The sequence below is a fragment of the Otolemur garnettii genome, unplaced genomic scaffold (genome assembly GCF_000181295.1).
Source record: "Otolemur garnettii isolate 467f Iridium unplaced genomic scaffold, OtoGar3 scaffold00019, whole genome shotgun sequence".
Lineage (NCBI taxonomy): Eukaryota > Metazoa > Chordata > Mammalia > Primates > Galagidae > Otolemur > Otolemur garnettii.
The window spans coordinates 11796710-11821920 of NW_003852414.1; the positions used below are offsets into that span (position 1 = coordinate 11796710).

Here is a 25211-nt window from a genome sequence, read left to right on the forward strand (position 1 = left end):
GCAGTAAGGTGAGTGCCAGGTATGAAAGCAGGTTAAGGCAAAGCTGAGCAGAGGAGATCTCAGTAGCACCCCTCAACCTCCTCCTCTCCTGCTCTTGAATTATAATACTGTGCCTGAACATAGGGGCACTTTGCACTGTCCCTTGTGGGCCCCTTTGGCCTTGATTCCATTGGTGTTTACAACAAAGCTCCTTTATTTTCTGTCATCTCTTGGACTCCAGCATTGTCAGCACTGATACCCAACAACTAGGCAGCAAGGCAGGGCTGGCCCACAGCTGCCATCTGGGGGCAACTGGCAGATCATCAACAGGAGCAAGCGGTCCCTCCCAGGGCAGCCTCCAGGCTATTTCCAAAGCACTTACATGATCTTAATCTTGATAGGCCCCTGAACAGGACTGTCTAAACAAATAGAGAATGAATTTGTGTTTGCCAAAGTGGCTTGACCGCTATTAAGTATTTCTCAGAATGAGAAATATAAAGTGGTATTGGCCTTCTGCTGTGAGAGTTTATTAAATATTTGCAACCTGAAGGAACCTTAAGTGAGACCTTAATGCTATGCATACAGTCAGTGCTTTGAGATTGTTTAGCTAACACAATAGAATTTTAATCAACTGAGAAATCACTTTTATTTTCATAAATTAAGAATGGTTTAGATTTTATAATACATGCTGATTCCTAAAGGATGGGGTATGTGATTCTTTTCTTCAAATAGTAATGGTTAACACAAATCTTTTTACTTCTTTCATGATTATGTAATATGTAAATATAACCTGTGTGTGTTCCCAATTTATCTATAAAGACAGAAAAGTATACTTTGTAAAAAAATGTTGATAATAAATATAAACTAATGATGATAACCATTATTAGTTTGGCTACTAATTTGGGGGTAGACCACCTAGAATGGCTGGGCTAGGTGGAACGCCAGACTACCTGGCATTTAATAATAAAATTTAATAAATTAAAATGTCTCAAATAGAAGACTTTGAAACCCAGGAATTTCATTCTGAAACCATGAAGTTCTCAGCCAAGAGCCCTGTGTAAAATATAGAAATTAACAAATAGGATTAACTCAAACTTATTCAAGGTGATAGCTCATTGTCCTTACCTAATTAACTCATGAATTTGAACTGGAGACTAGCAATATATTTTACGTTAGGTAAGGTGGGGTAGTAGGCTAAAGGAGAGAGTACTTCAGGAAGTTTTATGGCTTTTCAGTTATTGGTACTCTATCACCAGTGTGTTTTAGTAAAACTGAAACGATTGCTAAGTCTCATAGAACAAAAGAACACATGCTTATAAAAAATAATATAGGGGCTCGTAGCTACACCATAGAAAAAAATAGCGTACTATTTAAACTATTCTTTGAAGTGGTAGGTCGATCTCGTGGTTTGTGAAGTGTTTGCTCACAGGTCATGAAATCTAGCTACTCACTTGACCTAGAAGCTTGGTGGTGGTGGGGTGGGAGGTGGGGGCAAAAAGAAAACCAAAAGAAACTTGAAGCAATTGTGATTGAAAGGCCGCTGGAGGAAAGATAAGTAACCACAAGATAGCTGTCAAACGTCACTTTGTATCCAGCTACTTCTCAATTATAAAAGGCATAGGTACAGCTTTACCAGGACACATTGTAATCTGCCATGTGAGAGCTGTGATTCTAAGTCACCTAGCATCTCTGAGGTTCTCTTTTAATTTCACCCTCTTATGATTCTGTGTTACCAAGGTATAACGCAACTATCTTTGATTTCTTATCTCCTTTCTTGTCTTCTTTAATAATGAGGACCACACATCCCCTCTTAGAGTAGTCTGACTGTTGAAGGTGGGGAGTCACTAGGAATTTGCATCTCCTGACGTTTGCACCCTAATCACTGCTCTCCCTCCCTGCAGAGCCGCGTGGGGCTGCACCCCTTCTGGGAAGCCTTTGGGAGAGCCACACCTGTGACAGGGACTCCCCGCTCTGAGTTCCCGTGGCACTTACTGTCTAGATGCCAGCATTTCTTCTGCGTTGGTTTGTGTTTTACTGTTTGGGAATATCTCACCCCATTAGTTACAGTGGGCACCTCCTCCTTGCCAGGGATGATGTTTTGTCCTGATTTTTCATTTCCAAGGGACTATGCAGAACTCTACTTCAGACTTGCAAAATCCTCAGTCCTGAAAGACCTGCTCATCCTCTTGTCTCTCCACCTGCACCCCAAGGCAGAGCCCTCAGGCACATCTCCCCACAAGTCCTCACTCTACCAATTCATTCCTACCCTGTACGTCATGGACTGCAAGGGATCGTTGACTACACCTCAAAGCCAGCCCCATTTTCTCTTTAAACTTTCTAGTCCACATCCTGCAGTCACTTTTTCCAGCTGCTGAGCCTCTGAGCCCCTTGGCCTGCCCCTCCTGTTCCACCATTGAGTCCCGCTGTGTGCCCTTCCTTCCTGGGTGGTCCTGTGCTTTTCCCTTCCCACCTCACTGGTGGTTCTTCTCTTCCCCCTTGGAAGCCCACCCTCTCCCCCCAGGGTGGTAAACTCCATAAACTCCCAGTATTCTAGACTCTCCTAGAGGCTCCTGGAGGAGGAACCTCTGTTTCCTTTCCAAGTTCCTTTAGCCTTTCTCATGGGGAGCTAATATTTGATTCCTGGATATGAGTATTTTTATCTCCCACTCCTGCCCCACCACTGGAACTTCAGGCCTACCCATCTCACCTACCTGACACCAACACTCAGAGGTCTCAAGAGCACAAATTTGATGAGCTCAAAACTGAGTCTCTCTTAAAAATACACTCAGTGCTGCCCTGTCATGCAAGCCGTTCTTATCTCTGCCCCCAAATCTTTCCCTACATTCCCAGCCTGCCTTCCAGCCCTGATGATCCTACCACGTTGGTGTGTTGGAGTCTGTCCACCTGCTCCATCTCTGCTGCCTCCTGGGCTTTCGCAGTGGCCCTTCCCAGGCTCCTGGGCCTGCAGTTCAGCCCCTGCGTACCACACGCCTTCTCACCTTCTGCACTTTCCCCCAGTTAGCTGTGCCGCCTCCTGCCCAGGGCCTGCCCTCCTGGAAACCCTCTCCACCTTCCTTCTCCTGCAGGCACCACCCAGGGAAGCCTCACCTGTCCCATCCCTCTTTCATCATTACAGTTATACACGTGTGCGATTCTGCAGTTGGTGTGCCTGCCCCTGGACTGTAAGAACCCGGAGGGTGAAGACAGGCATCTGCTCCACACCCAGCCCAGAGTGGCCCTAAGGGTGTGCTGACGAGAGGATGGTTGGGACTGAAAACCCATAAGGGACGTTCTCAGGCTACACATCCCTTTGGCTGAGTAGTTTTCCTATTTTTTCCACATAACATGTTCCAGAGCAGGTACTTGCATAGCAGAAAGGATTCAAAAGTTTCTCCTTTCCTCCTTTAACTCTGTAAAAGCACCTGTGGTGTGACACTGATCTCAGCAGCCTGAGGAAGGAATCAAGGGATTTGGAGGATCTCCTGAGTTGATCATGTGCTCTTAAAAAGAAGTGGCATTTGATCCCACCTCCACATCGGGTTTTACTTCCTCTGTGACCACTTGGAGCACAGATGAGAAAGAAATCACTTGTGTCCTGTGCAGCTTTTCTGTGTGTAGAAGCGGCGTGGAGTTGATGGCTTCTTAACTTTTTCCTGCCATCCTGCGTTTTCCTTTTTTATATTCTTCTCTAATCTGAAAGACACTGAAATGTGGATTGAATTGGCCCTCCCCAGCTTCATGCTAATTGTGCTGATTGTCACAGGACTTGGATTTTCTGATTCTCTTTTTCTCTTTCTGTTATTTTTCAAACTTTGGTATTCCCTTGCCAGGATGAAAATACATAAATTTTAACTTTTCACAACTAGCCTCTGAAAATTACTACTAAGTATTGTAAGATACTTGAGTAACGTGGATGGGAGAAGTTTTACTATTTTAGATTCCTGTTCTTGTTCCATGGTAGCCTTACAGGTTTGGGAAGCTAGCTGGCAATCTGACTGTTACTCTTTTATTGTGTTCTGTCTTTTCTCTCCTTTTTTTTTTTTTGAAACAATCACACTCTGTTGCTCTAAGTTGAGTGCTATGTAATTAAAGCTCACAGCAATCTCAAACTCTTAGGCTTAAGCAATTCTCTTGCCTCAGCTTCCAAAGTAGCTGGGACTATAGGCGCCTGCCACAATGCCCAGCTATTTTTAGAGATGAGATCTCAGTCTGGCTCAGGCTGCTCTCAAACCTGTGAGCTCAGGCAATCCACCCACCTTGGCCTCCCAGTTGCTAGGATTACAGGCGTGAGCCACTGCGCCCGGCCCACGGGGGTCTCACTCTTGCTCAGGCTGGTCTGGAATTCTCAAGCTCAGCCCATCCACCCACCTCGGCCTCCCAGAGTGCTAGGAGTACGGGCATGAGCCACCAGACCCAACCTTGGCCACCTTTCTTCTCTTGCCTTTGGCATTCTTTAGTTTAATAACAGCATATTTAGGTGTGCTTTGAATATTCTTATTTATAGCTTTGAGTATTCTGTATCCACAGATATATAACTTTCATCACTTATGGAAAATTCTCAGTCATTATATCTTCAAATACTAATCATCTTTGTTAGTCCATCTCTTCCTTTATAGTGTTTGTTTTTATTCTATATCTGACCATCCTAATAGCCAAATTCTTAAATATTTTTGTCATCTCTGTGAGCTCAGATTTGGTTGATAGGAATGCTGGAGGCTTGAGTTGGGGGCACTGGCTTCCAAAGACCATTTGTATCTACTTCAGTCAGTGTCAGGGCCACTTTCCTTCGGGGATCTGAGTTTAATGTTGAAACTTTTGCCCGAGCCACCTGGTTTTCCTTTGGCCTATGTAAAGGTTGAAACTGGTGTTTGTCTTTAGAGAAACCCCTCTTTCAGACCTGCCTCATCATCACCACAATCCCCGTGGATTAAACTCACTCTGGGGGAAGAAGAAGGGTGTCACGGAGACTTCCTCTGCTTTCTGTGAACCCAGAAATGTATTAAAAACTCTATCAGGAAACACATTCTTTTGTTGTTTGCTAGTTTGTTTCTGTAACTGAAGACCCTTCAGAGGCCCTACCTGGCAGTAAAATCTTTCAAGTGGTTTTTACTGCCAGGGAAGCATAGCTTTGGAACCAAGACGCAAGAAGAATTAACCAAGAGAAAGTTCAGCTTTTCAAAGTTTGATGTCAAAAGCTGTCCTGCCAGAACTCAGTTCTACTCTGTGTCCTCTGGAAACAAACTTTTCCTTTTGTTTGAGATAAGGTCTTGCTCTGTCACCCAGGCTGGAGAGTGCATTGTCCTGATCATAGCTCCCTGCAGCCTTGAATTCCTTGGCTCAAGTGACCCTGCCCCAGCCTCCTGAGTAGCTGGGATTAAGATTGTACATCACCATGCCTGGCTAATGTTTTGGTAGTTTTGGTAGAGATAGGGTCTTGCTGTGATGCTCAGGCTGGTCTCAAACTCCTGGCCAAGAGATCCTTCCTCCTTGGCCTCCCAAAGTGCTTGGATTACAGCCTGCTTTTGTTCTAAAGCCCTGTGCAACCCCTCTCACGGTTCCTCCTCCTTCCTTTAATTGAGGTTCCTCTTTTGGTAAATTCAGGCCCCACCCCATCTTTGTTTTTAAATTTAGTTCTTGTAAGGAAGGTAAGGAGCCCGTGGATGACGGTGTGGTTCTTTGAGTGCCCCAGAGCATAAATCATATCCAGTAACTCAACAAATATTACTATCAAAAATTTAAAGCCTCCCTTTCTCGGACAGCATTTTCTTTGTGGGGCTCTGGTTGAGGTTTGGGTTATGGGAGAAAAGCGGGGACAGATTTCCTCCCTCATTGCTACCATCATTGGCTACCACAGACTCGGGATCAGGCAGACATGAGATGTAGGACCTGCAGCTGGGTGGGAGATGGAGGGAAAGTCTGACAAGGGGGTGAGGAGGCAGGAAGGGACGGTTCAGGAGGGGAGTGAGGGCAAAAGGTGGGCAGGCAGGCAGAGGAGTTCCTGTGTCCTCCAGGCCTTTACTACAAAGTATACATTCATCAGGCCCTCCCCACCTCGATAGTAATAACCGTACCATTTATTTTATATTTTTCTAGATCAATGAACTGAGCCATGTTCAAATCCCTGTTATGTTGATGCCAGATGACTTCAAAGCCTATTCAAAAATTAAGGTGGATAATCACCTTTTTAACAAGTGAGTACAAGTACGACCTTTCACGGGACGGATGTGACTGCCTCGAGTACGATTTCTGGGCATTTCTATAATCACATAATTTTTCAATGGGTGGGAGGAAAGTTTTGCTGATGAAGTTAATCCTGTGATAAACATAACCATCTGTCATTCTCAGAGAAGCAGCAGCAGGCCCTCTGGGATAATATCCTTTGCCATATGGCATATTGTTCTCTATGAATATCTTATATGTTGAAAATGATATTCTCATTACAATTTAAATTCTTTGAAGCTGTACATTGCTTGGGCTTTGGAGCTTTTATGAACCTCTGCTCTCTTACGTAAAACTTTGAAAGTGATAACTTTATGAACGTCAGTGACTACTACATCCTAGAGAATTAAGAAACATTTTTACAAAACCTAATTGGGTAGTTGGGCATTGAGAATATTTCTCCTGTCTACGGCCATACCACCCTGAACGCGCCCGATCTCGTCTGATCTCGGAAGCTAAGCAGGGTCGGGCCTGGTTAGTACTTGGATGGGAGAATATTTCTCCTTCATTTGAATGTCATTTTAGGCGTTGTTACAGAGCATTTGTTATATATGGTTCATTGAGAGCCTTGCCCTCCAGGGGCTCATAGGCCAGGAGTTTAAAATTGACATGTATACACATTACTATAATTTAGTGTGCAAAATACAACAATGGAGGGGTGTGTGTGTGTGTGTGTGTGTAACATATACATACCTGGTTCTGTGGGGACACAAAGGAGAGACCAGGTCTGAATGATTAGTATGCACCTCAGTGAAATCCCTCCTATATGAGGAATGATGTGAATTTCTTGGGTCATTGTCCTCATGTGAAGCTGACGTATTAATTTCTTCTCATAATACTGTTTAGAGGTAGACTTTGGGGGGATTCTCTATGTGAGTTTAGAATGTGGTATTTATATAAAAGAGGCCATTGGGATGAAGGAGACAAAGTGGAGTGGGAAGGGAGGGGAGGGGTCACGTTTGATAGAGGGAGGGTAAAAGGTGGGACCACACCTGTGGAGCATATTGCAAGGGTACAAGTCAAATCTATCAAATATAGAACATAAATGTCTTAACAGAATAATCAAGTAAATGAGGCGAAAGCTATATTAATTAGTTTGATGAAAGCACTCCAAATTGTATAAAAAAAATCAACACATTGTACCCCACATATGCGTAAATGTATTCATGATCCATGAGTATATAACTTAAAAAAAAAAAGGCTGTTAGGGAGTGAGGGTGCAGCCATGCCTTGTCACTGTTGTACACGGCAGTGACTGCAGACGGGCAGGGGCATTGCTGTCCCAGGCTCACTGTGCTGTGTCTTCCTAACTCTGCTGCTGCCCTGCGGTTCCTTCAGTGTCCCCTCTGCCTGGCCCCTTCCATTTCTAACACATCTTCCTTTAGGAAAGACTGCAGGTGCAGCCAGGATTAAAGAGGTCACATAGTCAGAGCATGCCCATTGCAAAGGAGACAGATGTTACCCGTCTGGCCCCTTCTGTTTCCTGGATCTTACTGTGGGGTTATACCTGGTTCTTGGAAATACACTTGTGCCTTGTGAAGACAGTGAACTCCAAGCACTTCTCTGTCTCACTTTTCTCCCCAACATGCTTATTTCAGAGAAAACATGCCGAGCCATTTCAAGTTTAAGGAATACTGCCCAATGGTTTTCCGCAATCTGAGGGAGAGGTTTGGGATCGATGATCAAGATTTCCAGGTGAGTTGCTTTTAGAACATTTGCTTCCAGTGGGAAATGGGTTTCATTGTGCCCGTTGCTCTGTGAAAATAGGATTTATATTTTTGCCTGTACAATTATATAATAGTAATTTTCATTTTGTGTAAGAAGTTTTCGATGTTCTTTCTGAAGTAAAAGGGTTCTTTCAGTTAGTGACCTCTATACAATATATGATTTCAGTGTAGAACTTGGTAGGAAAAGAAATTATTACTCCTTGGAAGGAGACTGAGCATGGGAGGCTTTTACGGAATACTCTTTTCCAGAGCGACGGGTATGTGCTTTATAGAATTCCCATCACCTATCTTTGTAGAGGCCACTTGGAATGTCAGAAATTATTATCTTTCCGGATTGGCTGCTTTTCAAGTTAGTAAACTTGGACTCTTGAGGCTGTATTGGTGAGGAACCACAGCAGTGTGGTCAGCACCAAGAACCTATCAGTGCTGGCCATGATTTTGTGAAGCATCTTCTTGCTCTTGGTTCCTGCCACATTAAAATGTGCACTGTTGCCCCCCCCCCCATGCCTGGTTCTCCCTTTTAATGTTTAAAATGTCTGGGGATCCCTGATTATTTTTCCTCAGAAAGGGCCTGACAGTTGGTTACCACGTTTCATATAGCAAGTCAAATTCATAAACACGAAGGATTTCTTTTTAAGCAGCAGAAATCTAAGTACAGACAAGTGAGTATCCCCAATCAGAAAATCTGAAATCCAAAATGCTCCAAAATTCAAAACTTTGAGTGCTGACATGATCCTACACATAAGTACTCAACACAACTTTTCTTCCGTGTACACAATTATTACAAATATTATATAAAATTGCCTTCAGGCTCTATATTTAAGTTGTCTCTGAAACAAATATGTTTTGTGTTTAGACTTGGGTCCCATCCCCAAGATACTTTTGTATGTAAATGCAAATATTCTAAAATTAAAAATAAACTGAAACAATTCTGGTTCCAAGCATTTCAGGTAAGGCAGGCTCAACCTGTGCTCATATACACTAAATCCTTTTAAATCTTGTAGACACTTTCTCTAATTTGCCCTAAATTTAAAATCCTACTTTATTCTGCATTAAGTGCTGCCTTGCCACCCTGGGTGACCTTATAAATTGAGTATTTGCACAGCACAGCTAACCCTGTATCCCCCCTCCCCCGCCCCAAAGGATAGGGTTCCTACAGCAAACCAAGCTCAGCATGCCTCCTAAAGATTCTTCTACTCCCCACTGCCCCCCATTGCTGGAAGTTTCCGAGAACTTATCACATGCTCACTCAGGGAGGAGGGTCTCTATCTTTGGAAAAAGCAACAATGAAGAGGATCTCTACCTAACAAATGCAAATATTGTAACCTAGTTGTTTGTACCTTCACACTAACCTGAAATTTAAAAAAAAGCAACGATGTGGTTGAGCTGTGGTGACATTCCCTCATTGGGCCCTGTGGCTGTGGTTTGCATGGAGGCACAGATTCTGAGGGGAGGCTCCAGAAGAGGTTGAGGGCTGATGGGATAGGCGGGATGTGGGTGCTCAGTTTGCTCTTAAAACTACTTTGGAACCAGGACACCTGGTGGGACTTAATTTTTGAGAAAGAACTTAGATCAGAGTTCTGGACTTGAAATTTACTGCTGAAACAAAAGTCTGTTTCAAAAAATAACAAAGAAGAGGAGTCTCACTTTATTGCCCCCAGTAGGTGATGTGCCATCATAGCTCACAGCAACCTCAAGACTCCTGGGCTCAAGTGATTCTCTTGCCTCAGCTTCCCAAGTGGCTGGGATTACAGGCACCCACCACAGTACTCTGCTATTTATTTTTAGAGGCAGGGTCTCACTCTAGCTCAGGCGATCCACCTACCATGGCCTCCCAAAGTGTTGAGATTACAGGCGTGAGCCACTGTGCCTGGCCCAAACAAATGTCTCTCTTTAAAGAATAATTATTGAAATTGTTGAAAGGGTCTATATGAAATAAAAAGGAACAATTCTAGATCTTTTTGTTGTTGAGGCAGTTTTTGGCTGGGGCTGAGCTCAAACCAGCCACCCTCAGCCTATGGGGCCGGCACTCTACTCCTTGAACCACAGGCGCTATCTCTAGATTATTTTTTAAAAACCATTGTTATATTTAAAGAGCCCATATGTAAATGAACTAGGTACTAAGTCTGGTTGGTACTAAAAAGCTAGTGTATCTGTTTCTCTGTCCCCATTCTTTGTTTTTGTTGTTACTGTGATGTGTGTGTGTTTAACAGCTTCCCTGACATTTCACAGAAACAAAGTTTTGAGGGCCCATGTTACAGTGTTTTGTTAGATTCTACAATTCATTACTGAAATAAAGTCTTTCTATTTCTTCTCATAATCAATTCTGTCAAATAAGATCCAAAATGGATTCATTATATTCTGAGTTCTGCACTGCAGCTGAGAAAAGTAGTTTTTAAAAAAATTTCCTCAAATGACCAATTTAAGTTGCTGAAATACTGAGATGGGGACTGGCTTTTCTTCCTTCTTTTCCCCGTTAAAAAAAAAAAAAAAACATGTAAGTTGATATTTAAATAAGTGCAAATTACTGAGTACAAACTTTGAAGAGAAATGAGGCAAGTGGGGGATGAGTCACACACAAGTAACTAATTGGCAAGTCTGTTAAACTCTTCACATGAGAGCTCAGGATTGAGGCAAGTCCATGTGAGTGTAATTAATCGTTGGAACCCTCCTCCTTTCCTCAGCTCTGCCTGGTGCTTCTGGCATTTAAATTGCTGCTTTCTCTTTGGCAACTGTATTTCTATTCAAAAAAAAAAAAAGAAAGAAAAAGAAAAAGAAAAAAGTGGGTGTTCAGAGTAACTTCAGCAAACTAGGGATATGATTCTTTCCTCCTGAGCTTGAATTCTGTTCCCACTAGTGTCCGTACTGCTTAAATTTTTTTCAGCAGGTTCAGAACACAAGATCGTAAATGTGGGACTGTATCCCAGTTTGTTGGCTAGTTAGTTTGGGGGAAAAAGAGGGCAATTGTGACAGCTCTGGCTCCAGGGTTACCATTTGGTCCCCTGTGCACTGCAGGGGTGCAGGCAGAATGGGCACGGGCCAGGACCTGAGGGGCGGGCCAGGACCTGAGGGGCGGTCACCTCAGCTGCCTGGCGCATTGCTGCTTTGCTGCTCAGACAGTCCATTCATCAAGGCCAGTTCAAGTAGCAGATATCAGTTGACACATGTGGCACCTAATAACTAAAAGCAGTCTCACTTTCCTCTCACTGATGTGCATTTGCTGAACAGAATTCCCCACCGGTCACCTCTGCTGCATGTACTTCCGAGTACCAGCTGCAGAATGCTGTGTCTAAAAGAGTAAATCTTTTTCTGAGCCTGACAGTGTGAACTGCTTTGAATATTCTTTTTCTTAATCTGATTTTTTAAAGCAGGATTGGTAACTAGGCTCTCATCTTTTGGATGCTCTGGATTATTGAAGGGGGACTAGACGTCTTGCTGTGTTTATTCCTCCAAAGCGCTTGCATTTTGGACAAGCTGCTTTACATCAGTGTGGCAGGAAGGAGCTCCATTGTCTGGAGCTCCATTGTCAGACCTTCCCATTTAGTCAAATGGGTAAATGGTCTGGACTTGTCTCATTTGTGTCAATGCCTTTTTGCTCCACCTGAAAAAAAGTCACTATTGATCTGAAGTAGCCTGCCTAATTGACCTCTATTAGTGAATTTAAACTTCTTAACCAAAAGCATTCCTGCTATCCCAGTAAACATTTGTATCTTTCCTCTGGTTTTGATTTCTTGAATGTCTTTTAAAATTAAGCTTTTTTTCCTTGCGGGTAAAGGTGGATTCAAATAGCTATTCTAGAATATTCACCATTAATAACAGTACCATCTAACATGCATATATAAACCTGTGTGTGTGCGCACACATGCACATACTCTGTGCTTCTAGATTCAGAACTTTCTCCAATACATTAGTGGGTTTTTTGTTTGTTTGTTTGTTTTAAGACAGAGTCTTACTATGTTGCCCTTGGTAGAGTGCTATGGCATCACAGCTCACAGCAAACTTAAACTCTTGGGCTTAAGCAGTTCTCTTGCCTCAGCCTCTCAAGTAGTTGGGACGACAGGTGCCTGCCATAACACCCGGCTCTTTTTTTGTTGTAGTTGTTATTGTTGTGTAGCAGGGCCAGGTCGAGTTCAAACCTGCCAGCCTTGGTGTATGTGGCCATCGCCCTAACCACTGAGCTATGGGCACAAGCCTGTTTTTAAATGATGTGATTGGTTTATAATATGCTCAGAGTTGACATGTTTCCAGATACGTGCTGCCTGGGTGCCCCCCCCCCGTGATCTTACTGACCATAGTTTTGGTCCAATTCCTACAATTATCACTGTCCTCTCAAAAGCTCTAGTCCCTCTCAGGGCTGGGATTTCATGCATGATCATCCAATCAAGTTGTGTTTATTTATACCAGAGTATCAAGCCCTGGGCTAGATATTCTGGAAAATGCAGAAGAGAAGAAAATGAAATAATCACTTTTTTAAAAAATTACCTGTTGGATTCTGTTGTATTGGATACTAATGAGACTTAACAGAAACCAAACATCTTGATTTTTCATGTTCTTCATGAAAATCTGCCCCACTCTTTCCAGTCTCCCAGGGTATAAGGACCAAATTGGTCCTAGGAAGTCAAAAGGAGACTCCAGGTCATATTTCTGAGCTGCCAAGGATGATTGCCCACCAGGAACTGCAGAGTTCCCAGAAGGAAGCAGAAGCTGTTAACCCTAGGTACATTGCATAACCAGAGCAAGGCCTCTTGCTCACTGTGGAGGATAATACCAGGTTTCCTTTCCCCCTGCCGCGTCTCCTGAATTAGAATCCTTCATTATTCGAGTTGGGTGCCCTTTCTCCTTTGTATTGGTAACAGAGAAGTCTAATTTTGAGATCATTAATTTTAAATGCTAATGTCTTGAACTTTTGATGTTCTTGTTTTAAGTTTAAAAATAAAATTCTAAAGTGTTAAAAACCTCAGCGTGTTTTTAAACTTGGGGGAAATTTTATCAGTATCTCCAGACTATCAAATGAAACTGTTCCACACGTGGGTTTCCCACGTAGACTTTAAACTGCCTGAGGGCAGGAGCTGTGCTGTCCTGTCCTGTTTCCAGGCTGCCGGCCCTGTGTTCAGCACTGTGCCTGGCTCTGGCAGAAACCTAAGAAATAACTTGCGGGACAAAGTAAGCAATTGGGAGCGAGTGGGTCCTCCAGGCTAAAGCCCCAGGCAGGAGAGCTCATGCAATGGGAAGCGATTGCATAGTGGTGGAACTGTGGGGGATAAAGATGAGTAAACAGCAGGAGACACAGGAGAACGAGGTGACAGGGCTGAGAACCCCAACCCAGTTCTCCCACCAGCAGTAGTGATTTCATGAGGTCTCTGTTCTCTAAGGATAATCGAATGGTTATGAATGGAAATTAGGAGGCTATTAAATATCCCCGTGAGCCAGGGCTTGTCTCAGCTATTACTGAGAGGTTTAGTGGCAGATGGCCTTGGGGAGCACAGCACAGGAGCCAGAAAGGCTGAGAGCACAGGAGTGCTGATCATAGAGGGAAGTTTGGGACTGGGGGTGGGCTGGAAAGGGAGATGAAGTTGAGATTTTGACCTGACTGATGGTGACATGATACTTGCTCCTGAGGATGGTGGACAGCTGTCAGGCATTCTGGGTTGGAGCTTAGGACATCAGGTGCAGAAGCCCAGCTCTGGGAGGGACCAGCACAGACGTGCTTCTGGGATTCCTCCTTAATTGCACCATCTCCCAAGTGCCTACTCGTTGGATGGCTAAGCTCTGCTATTCCTCTGACACCAGTTGTTGCCTGTTGGGTCTACCCAGCCCCTCTCCTGGGTAGCTGCCCTGGAAGGAAACGCCATCCTGTGCAAGGTGCACCTGGGCTGACACCCAAAAGCCCCTTTCTGATGGGACAGTTTCATGATTGACATAAGGAAGTTCCTGTGCACCCCCTTCCCCATCAGTAGATTCTTCCAGGGCTTTTTCTGCTCATTCTTGAGCTGAGCAAATACCTGTCCCCACCTCCTTATGTTCCCTCCTTACAACCTAGGCTTCCTGTCTGCCTGTGTTTCCCACCCTGAACCTGCTGTGCATTGTGCCTGGCGGCTTTCAACAGAGAAAGTCATTTTTGCCGCTGGGTGCCTATAACCTGGTTAAACACTGTGCTTATTTGTCAGGAGCCTTGGGGACAGGTCTCTGCTGTTTTAATCTGCACAGTCAAGTACCAGCCTGAGATTTTATCGGTACCATGGGCTAACCAATTGTGCCCCTGGAGCTCTCCAGCCGGAGATTTTAAAAGGCAAGCTCATCGTACTCTGAAGTTCCTGCCGCTCTGCTACTTTCTCTGTTGGTTACTGCCTTTCATTTTTATATTTTTCTTTTTCTAACTTGTTTTATTATTGATAAGTGTTAAATTGCTCTGTGTCTTGCTGCCCTCCGTAATGAAAGCCATTGTATGCCTGGGATCACAGCTCAGACTTTCTTTGAAATTCCCCAAGAGCTTAATGCAGGACTTTGAACACTGTGGGCATTTAATAAAATCCTTGATGGTGATGTTCCAATTCGCACATTGATCTTTAGCTCTCTGGTGAGGTCAGAGGACCATCTGTGCTCACTCAGATATGTCAGACGAAAACCCAAAAAGCAGCCTGGTCTGGGCAAGTTGCTGCTGTCTCCTGGGCTGTGTGATTTGAGGCGTCCAATCATAATCGTCTCAGCTGGGCAGTGCTGGCTTTCAGGTCTCAACGAGACAGGTAGAGAGTGTTTTGGTGAAGTTGGGAGGCCTGGTTTGCGTCTCTGATCTTTGGTGACTAATTTTGTGACCATAAGTCATTCATTTAACCTGGGGGGTTCTCAGGCAACTGGGACCGAGTGGGTCCTCCATGCCAGAGCCGCAGGCAGGAGAGCTCGCGCAATGGGAGCTCCTCCGTAAAATGAGCAAGATCAGATGCTGAGGCCCTTCCCGGCGTCAAATCTCTGAATCAGAGTCATCCTGAGTAGATGTCTGTCACTGAGCTTCTTCTATACAGTATTGACATATTCTCTTATAGGCTGGTGTCTTTTACACATTTGAGCGTGGCAGAATAGAGTTTAAGTGGCCTCTCATGGGACCAAAAGTAAAAACACGTCATACATGATTTTTTAACAGAATGTACGAACCGTTATCAAAATGGAGAAAAACAAAAATGTATACAAGACTTACACGATTACTTCAAGTGAATTAAATGCACAAAACTCTTGATTATTTAAAAAAAAAAACAAGGGAAAATAAGAGTTAGTAAATCAGGACATTTTTATGAGACGCATACAGGATCAGTAGTAAGAACGAGCTAATTAAATTGACCTTTATGTTTCCTCCACCCTTCTGGAGGCTCCACTAATCCTGGACCTCCAACTGTGGAAATAAACATCCCTGACAGAGACTTTGAGAGGAGTCCGGAGAGAGGACAATAAATTTCCCATTATAAATGTAGGAAAGCCATTGAAGAGCCAGCTTCATCTCTCATTATCTTCATTTCCTGTCGAGGGCTGACACGGTACCAGAGCCTCAAATACAGCTGTCAAGGTTTACAATAGCACAGCAGAAGATAAGAAAGGTCTTTGGCTGTGGAAAAGAAAGTTAGTTAACTTAGGAATTTTCATGATAGGCAAAAATGGCATCTGCTGTCATATGCTGACCTACTGTGAATCTCAGAGCTTTGTCCTAGAACTTGAACTTTTGTCCAACAGTTCATTTATCCCTATCCCTGAATAGCTTAGGAGCGTCCTCCAAAACATTTATTAGCTATGATGTGTCCCCTGCAATCACATGCAGGTGCTGGGCTGAGCAGAGACCACTCATCAGGACACCTTACGCACCCCAAGACAGCCCAGGGTCTGCACATGGTCACCTCATGGTGCATGAGTGTGTTTAAAGGACGGAAGTATGTTGGGGCTAATCACAAATACTTATGCACTCTGTGATTATGTTGATAGGGAATGTCCACAATAGGCAAATCTGTAGAGACAGAAAGGTTAGCTTTTTCTTAAGGCTGGGGGATAGGGGAGCGACTGGGAGTGATTCAGATGGGTTCAGAGTTTCACTTTGGAAGGATGAAAATGTTCTAAAATTGGTTGTGGTAATGGTTGCATGATTTTGTAAATATACCAAAAACCGTTAACTATCACACTTTAAACAGGTGAATTGTGTGGTGTGTGAATTATATCTAAATAAAGACGTTAAGAACAATGTTTAGAGCTTGAAATTAGTTTATATTTGATAAGAGACATCTTTTTCCAATGTCAATTTCAGCTGCCTTTTTTCTTGAGACAGGTTTTGATAACAGTATTTCTATTCAGAACAAGTTAAGGAATTATGTAGTTTATAATATGAAACTATCAAATGTATAGAAGAAAAGGAGTGGCCAATGGATAGAGTGTGTTTTTTGCGGTTTGTTTACATTTATTGTGGGAACCCCCCCCCCCCATAAACTAATAGTAAATCATTGTCCATTTCTTAAGTCCCCCCAGCTGGGAGCAGTAAGTAATGTTGCATGAGAACTAAGAAGACAAGTCAGGGAGCTTAGAGACTGTTAAATCCAGCTGTCTTTCTTTACAGATTATCAGATAATAGAGTAAAGGGTATGGGGAGGGGGAGTTGGTGGGGGACCCAAAGCTGCTGACTTCCAGCCCACTGCTGTGGAAATGGGTCCCCCTGATGCTCCCGGCCCTCTTTCTCCAGATGCATTCTGTTCCACTGCTGTCTACACACTTCCCAGCTTTGAGAGGACCCAGGCCTAGAATAGACGGAAGTTTATGAGCTGGGAGTTTGCGACTTGAAACTTCTTTGTAAAAGGTTTTCAAATCTTCTTTTAAAATTTAAGTTATGATTGAAAGCTGTTGGGAATAACCTTTGTCACTTTTAAATTAATAAGCACAGAGTCCCTAGTTTTGAACTTAAATGTCACGTTTGTACAGAACACATGACTCTTAAGTTTGTCCACGATGAGGAATTTGTTTTCTAGTGAGAGTAGGTCTCTCCAAACTCTGGATCGATTTGACTGGGGAATTTTATCTGGCAGCTTTTTCCTAAAGACAAGTTGGCAAGGGTGAAGGTTCCATGAAGTGGAAATTGTACTTTGGAAGTGAAGGTGACCAACCCGACCTTAAAGAGCGCTTCTCAGGTCTGTTTGCATCTCAGACTTGACCTTTTAAGTCAAGTGACTAAGGTGAGAAAGAATTTATTTTTAATGGCACCTTCTGAGCACTTTTTTTCACATAAAGCTGGTCTTAAAAAGAAATTAAGGTGAAATTTGTAAGTTCTGTTTTTTTCCCCCACCAGTTTAGTATTGTGGAGAGTAACCCAGAATTAAGCATTCACAGGGTAAAAGAGCACTCCTTTCGGCGGTGGCATTTTTTGCCAAGAAAACCTATCAGTTTTATGCAGAAAAAGAGTGATGGAAGGAGAAGGGAAACCTCTAACAGTTCTCAGATGATGTGAACTAATTTAAATAGATGTGATGCAGTGTGCCATGTGGCCAGAAAGGAAAAAATTCTTAGGGTTGTCATTGTCCCCACAGTCTGCAAGGCTTTTGTTAATACTAAGGACCTACTAATACCAGGCGCCTTTCAGCCCTGCCTTTACTAATTGACTCGAAGCCTAGTTTTCCTATCCTGAAGGCTTGCTGTACAAACTCTTCTGTCTCAGCTCTTGCCTGGGAAGACGACAGCTTCTCCCAACCCCTGGAGTTAAAGCTGGGTAATGAAAAGCCCCAGAATGAGTCCAGATAGCTCTGTACACATGTTAATAAAAGTGTAAATAAAGGGCTCTGGACCGCTTTAGCACTGTGGCTGATACCTACCCGCTTTGCTTGGCAAAAGTGAAAACTTAAAGATAGGTTTGGTTTTGTGCCAGCTGGCTCACACTCTCAGTGGTATTAGAAGGTGTTTGTCACTATGGACAGAGTGATATCAACTATAGCACCATGGTGCCCCACAGCCCCCACCCCCAGAAGTGAGATCCCAGGCTGGGAAACAGTACGGTGGTGGTAGGTGGAGGTTGGGTGTCCTTTGCAGGGCCCCCCATCCACACCAGCCTACCAGATGTTCAACAACTGAGATGGGCAAGTCATTTGTGCTCTTATTTTTTTTATCTGTAAATCGAGTGGTTTGGAATAATCTCCAGGGTTGCTTCCACCTCTAATGTTCTTCGATTATGAGATTTATTTACACAGAGGGGACTCTCTGGAGACACCCGAAAGTCACTCCAAGCCTTTCTCTTCTTGGCCACCCTGACTTGTCCCAGCATCCTGGACAGTGCTGTGGCTCGTTTTTTTCTTTGTGACTGAACAAAGTGCACTGAGGAGGTTCATATTTAATTTCACCAGATAGCAGGCCATTTTTAGGCAGCATAATGACGGCTCCCTCCCCGAGCTCATTTGCTCTTTCTAGCTGACGTCGTCCTGAATACATCTGGAATCTATGAAGTGTTATTTTTCATGTGGCTGTAAGAACTGTTGTCCTCTTCTCTTTCATCTTGACCCAGATGTCCTAAACCATCATTATGTCCCTGTTGAGATGATGGTTATACTGTCTTCTGACCAGGCCCTTCTTGGGAAATATGTACTGAGTCACCTCTGAGGTCTGGGCTCTCCGACTGTTTTAGAGCAATGAGCCTGTCTCCAAGAAGATACATTTCTAGAGTTAGAGCTCTAGAGAAATCTTTTATAATTCAGCCTGCTCTGTCCCCTGGGCTTACTCTCCATCACTTTATAGACTCAGAAGCTGAGACCCACAGAGCCTGAATTGATATCCGCAAGGACTGATGCTGGCAGAGCATGTCCTGGATGCCCCACGAGTGCCCTCACTGTTACTTTAAAAACACAAGCAGGGTGGAGCCTGTGGCTCAGAGGAGTAGAGTGCTGGCCCCATATGCCAGAGGTGGCAGGTTCAAACCCAGCCCCAGCCAAAAACTGCAAAAAATCCCCAAAAACCCCACAAGCCATTTAACCTTATTTCAAAGGCTATGATTATGGTATTACCTAATGGCAAACATTTGGTTATGTCTTTGTAAATCACCCTTTTTGGTTACCTCAGAGAAAGCTATAGGCAGGAATCTCAAACATGTCACCCAGCCCAGTTGTAGTCTAGTTTTCCTTATTGTCAAGTGGGAAAATGAACCTGTCCTCTCTTCTCTCACAGGAATGTTATGTTGGATTTTTTCAAGCCTGGAAATCATTCCAGGGATCAGGCATTTTGTGTAAAACTGCATTAGCTCTTCTGATTTTCTGCTTGTCTATGAGATGAAGCTTTTAATTTTATTCGTATTTTTGTTGTTAACAGTACATTCTAAGTTTTAGCAAAGTGTTCCTAACTTCATTGAATATCTGAAACCATGAGCCTTCAAAAAGTCCTTTCACATACTGGAAGTATTGTGAATAGAGACTACCAATGTGATTAGTAATTAATACAATAAGTTGAGGTTGGGTTGTGGTGGCTCATCCCTGTAATCCAGGCATTATGAGAGGCTGAGGAGGGAGGATTGCTTGAGGCCAGGAATCTGAGACCAGCCTGGGCAACACAGCAAGATCCCAGGGGAGGTGGTGCATTCCCAGAATCCCAGCTACTTGGGTGGCTGAGGTAGGGGGATCACTTGAGCCCAGGCGTGAATGGGTTCAGTGAGCTATCACAGAATTGCACTTTAACCTTTGTCTCTTAAAAAAAAAAAAAAGTGAGTTGAGACAGAATCAAGATTAGAATTTATAAGATTTTATATCCCAGGATTAAGACACAGTCAAAATCCTAATGTGTAATAAATGTCTGTATAAGTGATTATAACAATGTCTTTGAAACTGAGGGGAAAGGCACAGGCTTTGGAGGAGCTAAGGTGTTCTTAACATTATTGATTTTACATTTCTAGCCCTTTATAATCCCGTGTGTTGCCAGGTACACAGTATTATTAAACATTTCTTTAATGAATGGGTACAGTAAATGTCATGGATTATTATTCTGAACTATAAACCTTCCCATTTTAATCAAACTAGAGTTGGAGAGAATATAATGGGGAAAGCATTACTGCAGGTCAGTCTGTAATTATAACACTTTTTTTTTGAGACAGAGTCTCAAGCTGTCACCTTGGTTACAGTGCTGTGACGTCATACCTCACAGCAACCTCCAACTCTTGGGCTCAAGAGTTCCTCTTGCCTCAGTTTTTCTATTTTTAGTAGAGACGGGGTCTTGCTTATGCTCAGGCTGGTCTCGAACTCCTGAGCTCATGCAATCCACCTGTCTCAGCCTGTGCTAGTTAGAATTACAGGCGTGAGCACCCTGTCTAGCTCGTAATTGTAACACTTAACACTCCACACACCAGACGCAACACAGCAGAACCACAGTTCAGTCCACCCTTGGTTCTCCCACGTGGTCTGCAGACTAGCTGTATCAGCATAGTCTGATACAGACTATGTATCAGAATGTACATAGTCTGTACAATGTATGTATGGAAAGTGCCCCCCCCCCCCAAGCTGCTGGATCAGAACCTGCCTGTCCACATGACCCCAGGTGATTGGGCTGCTCAGTAAGTTGGAGAAGCACTAACGAGGCAGCTGTCACTTTCTTCCTCTGAAACAGGCCCTTGAGAGAACATTACATTTTGCTAATCTAGTATGCAGAAGAGAGTGGTCTGTGGAACTGGTGCTGCTGTAATTCCATCCTTGGCTGAATGCGGCTGTCCTTTCTTCTTCCCCAGTTACTATTGTCAGTTTGACAAAGTTTACAGTATGTGCCACCTTGTCTCGTCCACCTGGCTTTCGTAAACTTGATTGTTCCTGCTTTGATTTTATCCCTGAAGATCATTTCTAGTTTTATAATTCCTAGAGTTCTTGTCTTATTTGGAATAAATATTCTTGTAAATTAATGTTTGCCAGAAAAAGGTAACAACGAGCAATAATTCCCTTTTCTTTTTGCAAGTTTGTTTAAAACCCCAGAAGCGGACATTCGCTTTGACTTTCTTCCTTTTTATTCTAAGTAGGGAGTGGTGTAAAGGATATTTTCTTTTTGAGGAAAAAAAAGGTAATCAAAAATTAAACTCTTAGCTACACAGGAGGTTGAGGCAAGGGGTTCATCTGAATCCAAGTTTGAGGTTGCTGTGAGCAAGGATGCTGTGGTACTCTACCCAGGGCACAGAGTGACGGCTCTGTCTCAGAGAAAAAAAGAAAATTTAAGTCTTGTTAAAATACCATTTCCGTCCTGAAAATAATTTTCTTCCTTCTCTATCTAGTAAGTAAGTGTCACTTATAGTAAGAATAACTGAACATTGCCCAACCTGATATTAGGGGTACATTGATTTTTTTTCTCTCAAGTTACCTAATAAGCAAAGGAAAGCGAACGTAGTTAATTGGCAGTGTTGGCTGTGCTTGGCAGCTGTGCCTCCTCACATTGAGATCAAGGGTGGCCAGAATGTAGCCACTGCTGTCGGGGTGCCAGGGCCCACCCTGGAAAGTGAGGGTGAGTTTGTGAGCCCCTTCCCTCTGCAAGCACCAGGGATGCGTGAGCCACTGAGCCCCAGCTAGCTGGTTCTGTGTTTATAGTTCAGTCCTATTCGATTTCATCTAGAAAGGAAGAAAATGAACACTGTAGACAGACTCTTTTTCATTGAAAGTCCAGGGGTGGAGTTATCACCTGCCTCTCTGAAGACATCTGCCTCTGTTCCCTTAACTAGACAGCGTTTGGATGCCCACTTTGAGAGAGGAAGTTGAAGAGAAAAAGCGCATTTGCCTTTGATCTCACACACACAGGCCAGTGGGGCCAGAAGAGCACAGTCAGCAGGGGCAAAGGCCAGATGTCCTCTGATGCCAGGGGACCGACTAGTCTGGATGCCCAGTGTCAGGAAGTTGGGGCCAGGGGGAGAGGCTCTAAGAAGGAGGCGATCTGAACATTAGAATCATGGGAGAGAAGATGGAGCGACTTGCCTAGCTCTTGTGTTGCTTGCATGAACCAGATCCTGGAATGACATACCACTCAAGGAGCCCCTCCTTGCCTACCCTAAGAGATCAGTAGTTCTCAAAATGGCTCAACGGGGGTGGAGAATGGAGCAAGTCCAAGCCTGCTGAGCAGGAATGGTTTTAGAGTGCACTTGCCCCGGCTCCCGGCCCCTCCCACCTGAGCATCTCACAGGCCTCATTATTCACCAGTTGAGAACTTGGGTTCTGAGCCAGCCACACCAGAGCTGGAATTCCAGCTCTTTCCTCACTAGCCATGCGACCTTTGCCCAGTTGTTAAACTTTTCTTACCCCCACCTCCTCATCTCTAAGATGATAGTGATGGTAATAGTAACTCTCGCAGGGGAGAATGCTTGGCACAGTTCCTGCCGTGTAAGGAAATACTCAGTAACTCTAACATTTTCTTTTATGACTAGAACCTAATTTTATCAAGAAACATTTGAGCCCTGGTCCAACTCTGAGAAGAAGAACAAAGTAACTCTGGTTATAATTCCACCCGTCAGCCCACTTTGAGGACCTTAGGATTGTAGTACACACTCAGGCTGTTTTCATTTCGTCTGAAAGGCTTGGAGTGTGAGTTAGGATGAACGTAGGATATTGTCGTCTTGCTTACCAGTTTATTCCAAACAAAAGTGTTTTTTTGTTTGTTTTAAAAAATTTGGTATGGCAGCAAATCCTCTGGAAATGAAAACCACACCTTTAACTGGTTCTCTTACCCCCTCCCTGCTTCCCCCAACTGGGAAGAATTCTTTGACCAGGAGCGCACCCCTTCCCAACGACTCCCAGGCGCGCAGCGGGGCACGGTTTCACACCTCCTACGACAAAAGGTACATCATCAAGACCATTACTAGTGAAGATGTAGCCGAGATGCACAACATCCTGAAGAAATACCACCAGGTAATCTTTTTCTCTTCATTTGAGACTCTGAGTCTATTTACCACCAAGACCCAAGGTTTAAATACATAGTAAATAGAATTAGACAGAACACATTTGATGTAAAAATCTGCTCTAACTCAGTTTTCTAAAATTACTATGACCAGATTATTGGCAGGTAACGTTTAGGAATGTTTATGCTCTGAAGATTATTAGTTATATAACACTTTTAATCTAAATACTTTTGTGCATGATAGTTTCATTGATCACCACTCTGATTTAAACATCTCTAAGATTTGGCAACTTCTCAGAAGATATTTTCTGCGATAAAAGTTAGGTGTTAATGTCTGAGTATTTGTCCATTTACACCTCCAAATCCCATCTTGCTCTGACAAGCCACTTTGTGCCCTGGCCCCAGACAATTCCACCCGACTCATTTTATGTTGCTAAGAATGTTGTGATTTTGGAAGGCGAGTGTCGGTCTGCTCCCTGCCCTCTTTGATCCCCGAGCACTGCCTTTCATAAATGCCTGGAGATAAAATGGACCACCCTGAGAAGCAGCAGGTTCTCTCTTCATGGAGTAAAATCCAGCACATATTTGCCTGTTAGGGCCCAGTCCTGGTTATAAGAGGCCTCCCTCATTGTGGAGAAGAGCAGAAAGTCCAGCATCAGATAACCCTGAGTTCAAATCCCAGCCTTGCATTTACTGACCATGTAACTTCTGACCCTGGATGCCTCAGTTCCCCCATTTACACATTGGAGATAAAAATAACACCTAACTATGAGTCCTACAGATTAAATAAGAAAATCTATGTCAAGTACTCAGCACAGTGTCTGCCTGCCACACTCTAGGTGCTCTGTATATGGTGGAAGTGGCGGCAGTGGTGGCAGCATCCTCATCAAGATACTATCTGTCATACACTAACTTCTAACAGCTAAGTCATCTTGAAAAATTATAGTCTTACGGCACAAATATGATTGATGCTGTAACAGTGCAAGAATGATCTTCAGAACTGGCGTTTAAAGCATGCACACTGTTGCTTGTAGAGTCTATCTTAGTCTGCTTGGACTATTAAAACAAGATAGACTGGGTGGCTTAAACAACAGAAATTTATCTCTTACTGTTTTAGAGGGCAGAAGTGTGAGATCAGGGTGCTGGCATGGTTGGGTTCTGGTGAGGGCTCTTTTCTTGGCTTGCAGACGGCCACCTTCTCACTGTATCCTCACATCAGGATGGGATGGGGGGAACAAAAGCTTTCTCTTCTCTCCCCTAATAAGGGAAGACACCCCCCCCCCCCCCCCCCCCCCGCAAAGATCTCGCTTCCAAATACCATCCCTTTGGGGATTAGGTTTTGACATGAATTTGGGGAGACAAATATTCAGTCCGTAGCAGAGTCATACTTTGTTTTTTTACCTGAATAGCTCCAAATCCCCCTCTAAAGTAAAAAGGACATTCAAAATAAAGTGCTGCAGGGCCCTATTAATAAAAGAATTCTCAGAGAGCGTAGACAATCACATTTGTTAAATTATCAGCCTCTCAGAGTATCTGCTTTAAAGGGAGACTTTGGATTTGTGAGCTCTGAGATTTCTGTCTAAAAGTGTTACTTTATAGTCACTTTATAAAGTGTTGGTTTATAGTCATGCTTTATGCTCTAATATTTTGAATTATTTCTCACCGGTTGCTTATTCTTCCAATTTTTGCAAACATTATCAGTTATATTTTGCTTGCAGTAAAGTCTGTGAAACCCTTTGAGCTCTATTCTGTTGATACTGCCTCTGATTTGTTTTCTAAAGACATGAGTACCTCCTGAATTCATTTAACATCTAATAAATCTTTTACAGTAGTTATTCCTTTTGAAATTTCTCCTACAGTGCTTATGCCATTGCCTATTATAAAGGGAAATTTAAAGAGCCAGGATAGTACCCCTAAGGGCAAAAACACAAACTCTGCAACCTGTAATTCAATTCACTCAGTAGCCAGAGTTTCTGCTCTTCACCTTTTAAACTGTTTACTTTTTCATTTTCCCCTTCTGGAATTTGATTCTTTTTATACTTTCTTTCAGATGTCTCAGAGCATTCAAAGCAATATATCTCATGACCAATGAGACTGTACTGTTCTGCTCAATGGCTATGACAAATTTTATGCTAATAAAGTGTGATACGTGATTTAAGTATCAACTTCTTGATGACAACTTGGGGTTCTGAATCTTTGGACTATATGGAAATCACAATTTGGGATTTTTCTCTGGCGTAGTAACTGCAACCAAATATGTCCCCAGTATTACATAAAATATACTTGGGATCAAAATAAACCTGTTGACACACTCCAGGAGCTGTAACAATTTATAAAGATTTCCTTTTGTTCCACTGCTACAAAATTGTTCTTTTCTTGTTTTTTTTTTTTTTTTTTTTTTTTTTTTGAGACAGAGCCTCAAGCTGTCCCCCTGGG

At 43.3% G+C, this 25211-nt stretch overlaps 1 protein-coding gene across 1 annotated transcript in view; it reads left to right on the top strand.

Moving 5' to 3' along the window:
* Window positions 1-25211, top strand: part of PIP4K2A (phosphatidylinositol-5-phosphate 4-kinase type 2 alpha) — a 164527-nt gene that overhangs the window by 98902 nt on the left and 40414 nt on the right. Inside the window, exons 2-4 of the mRNA XM_003786760.2 lie at window positions 6073-6170; window positions 7797-7893; window positions 22634-22786. Of these exons, the coding sequence (XP_003786808.1) occupies window positions 6073-6170; window positions 7797-7893; window positions 22634-22786 (348 nt within the window). The remainder of the gene's footprint in view (window positions 1-6072; window positions 6171-7796; window positions 7894-22633; window positions 22787-25211) is intronic.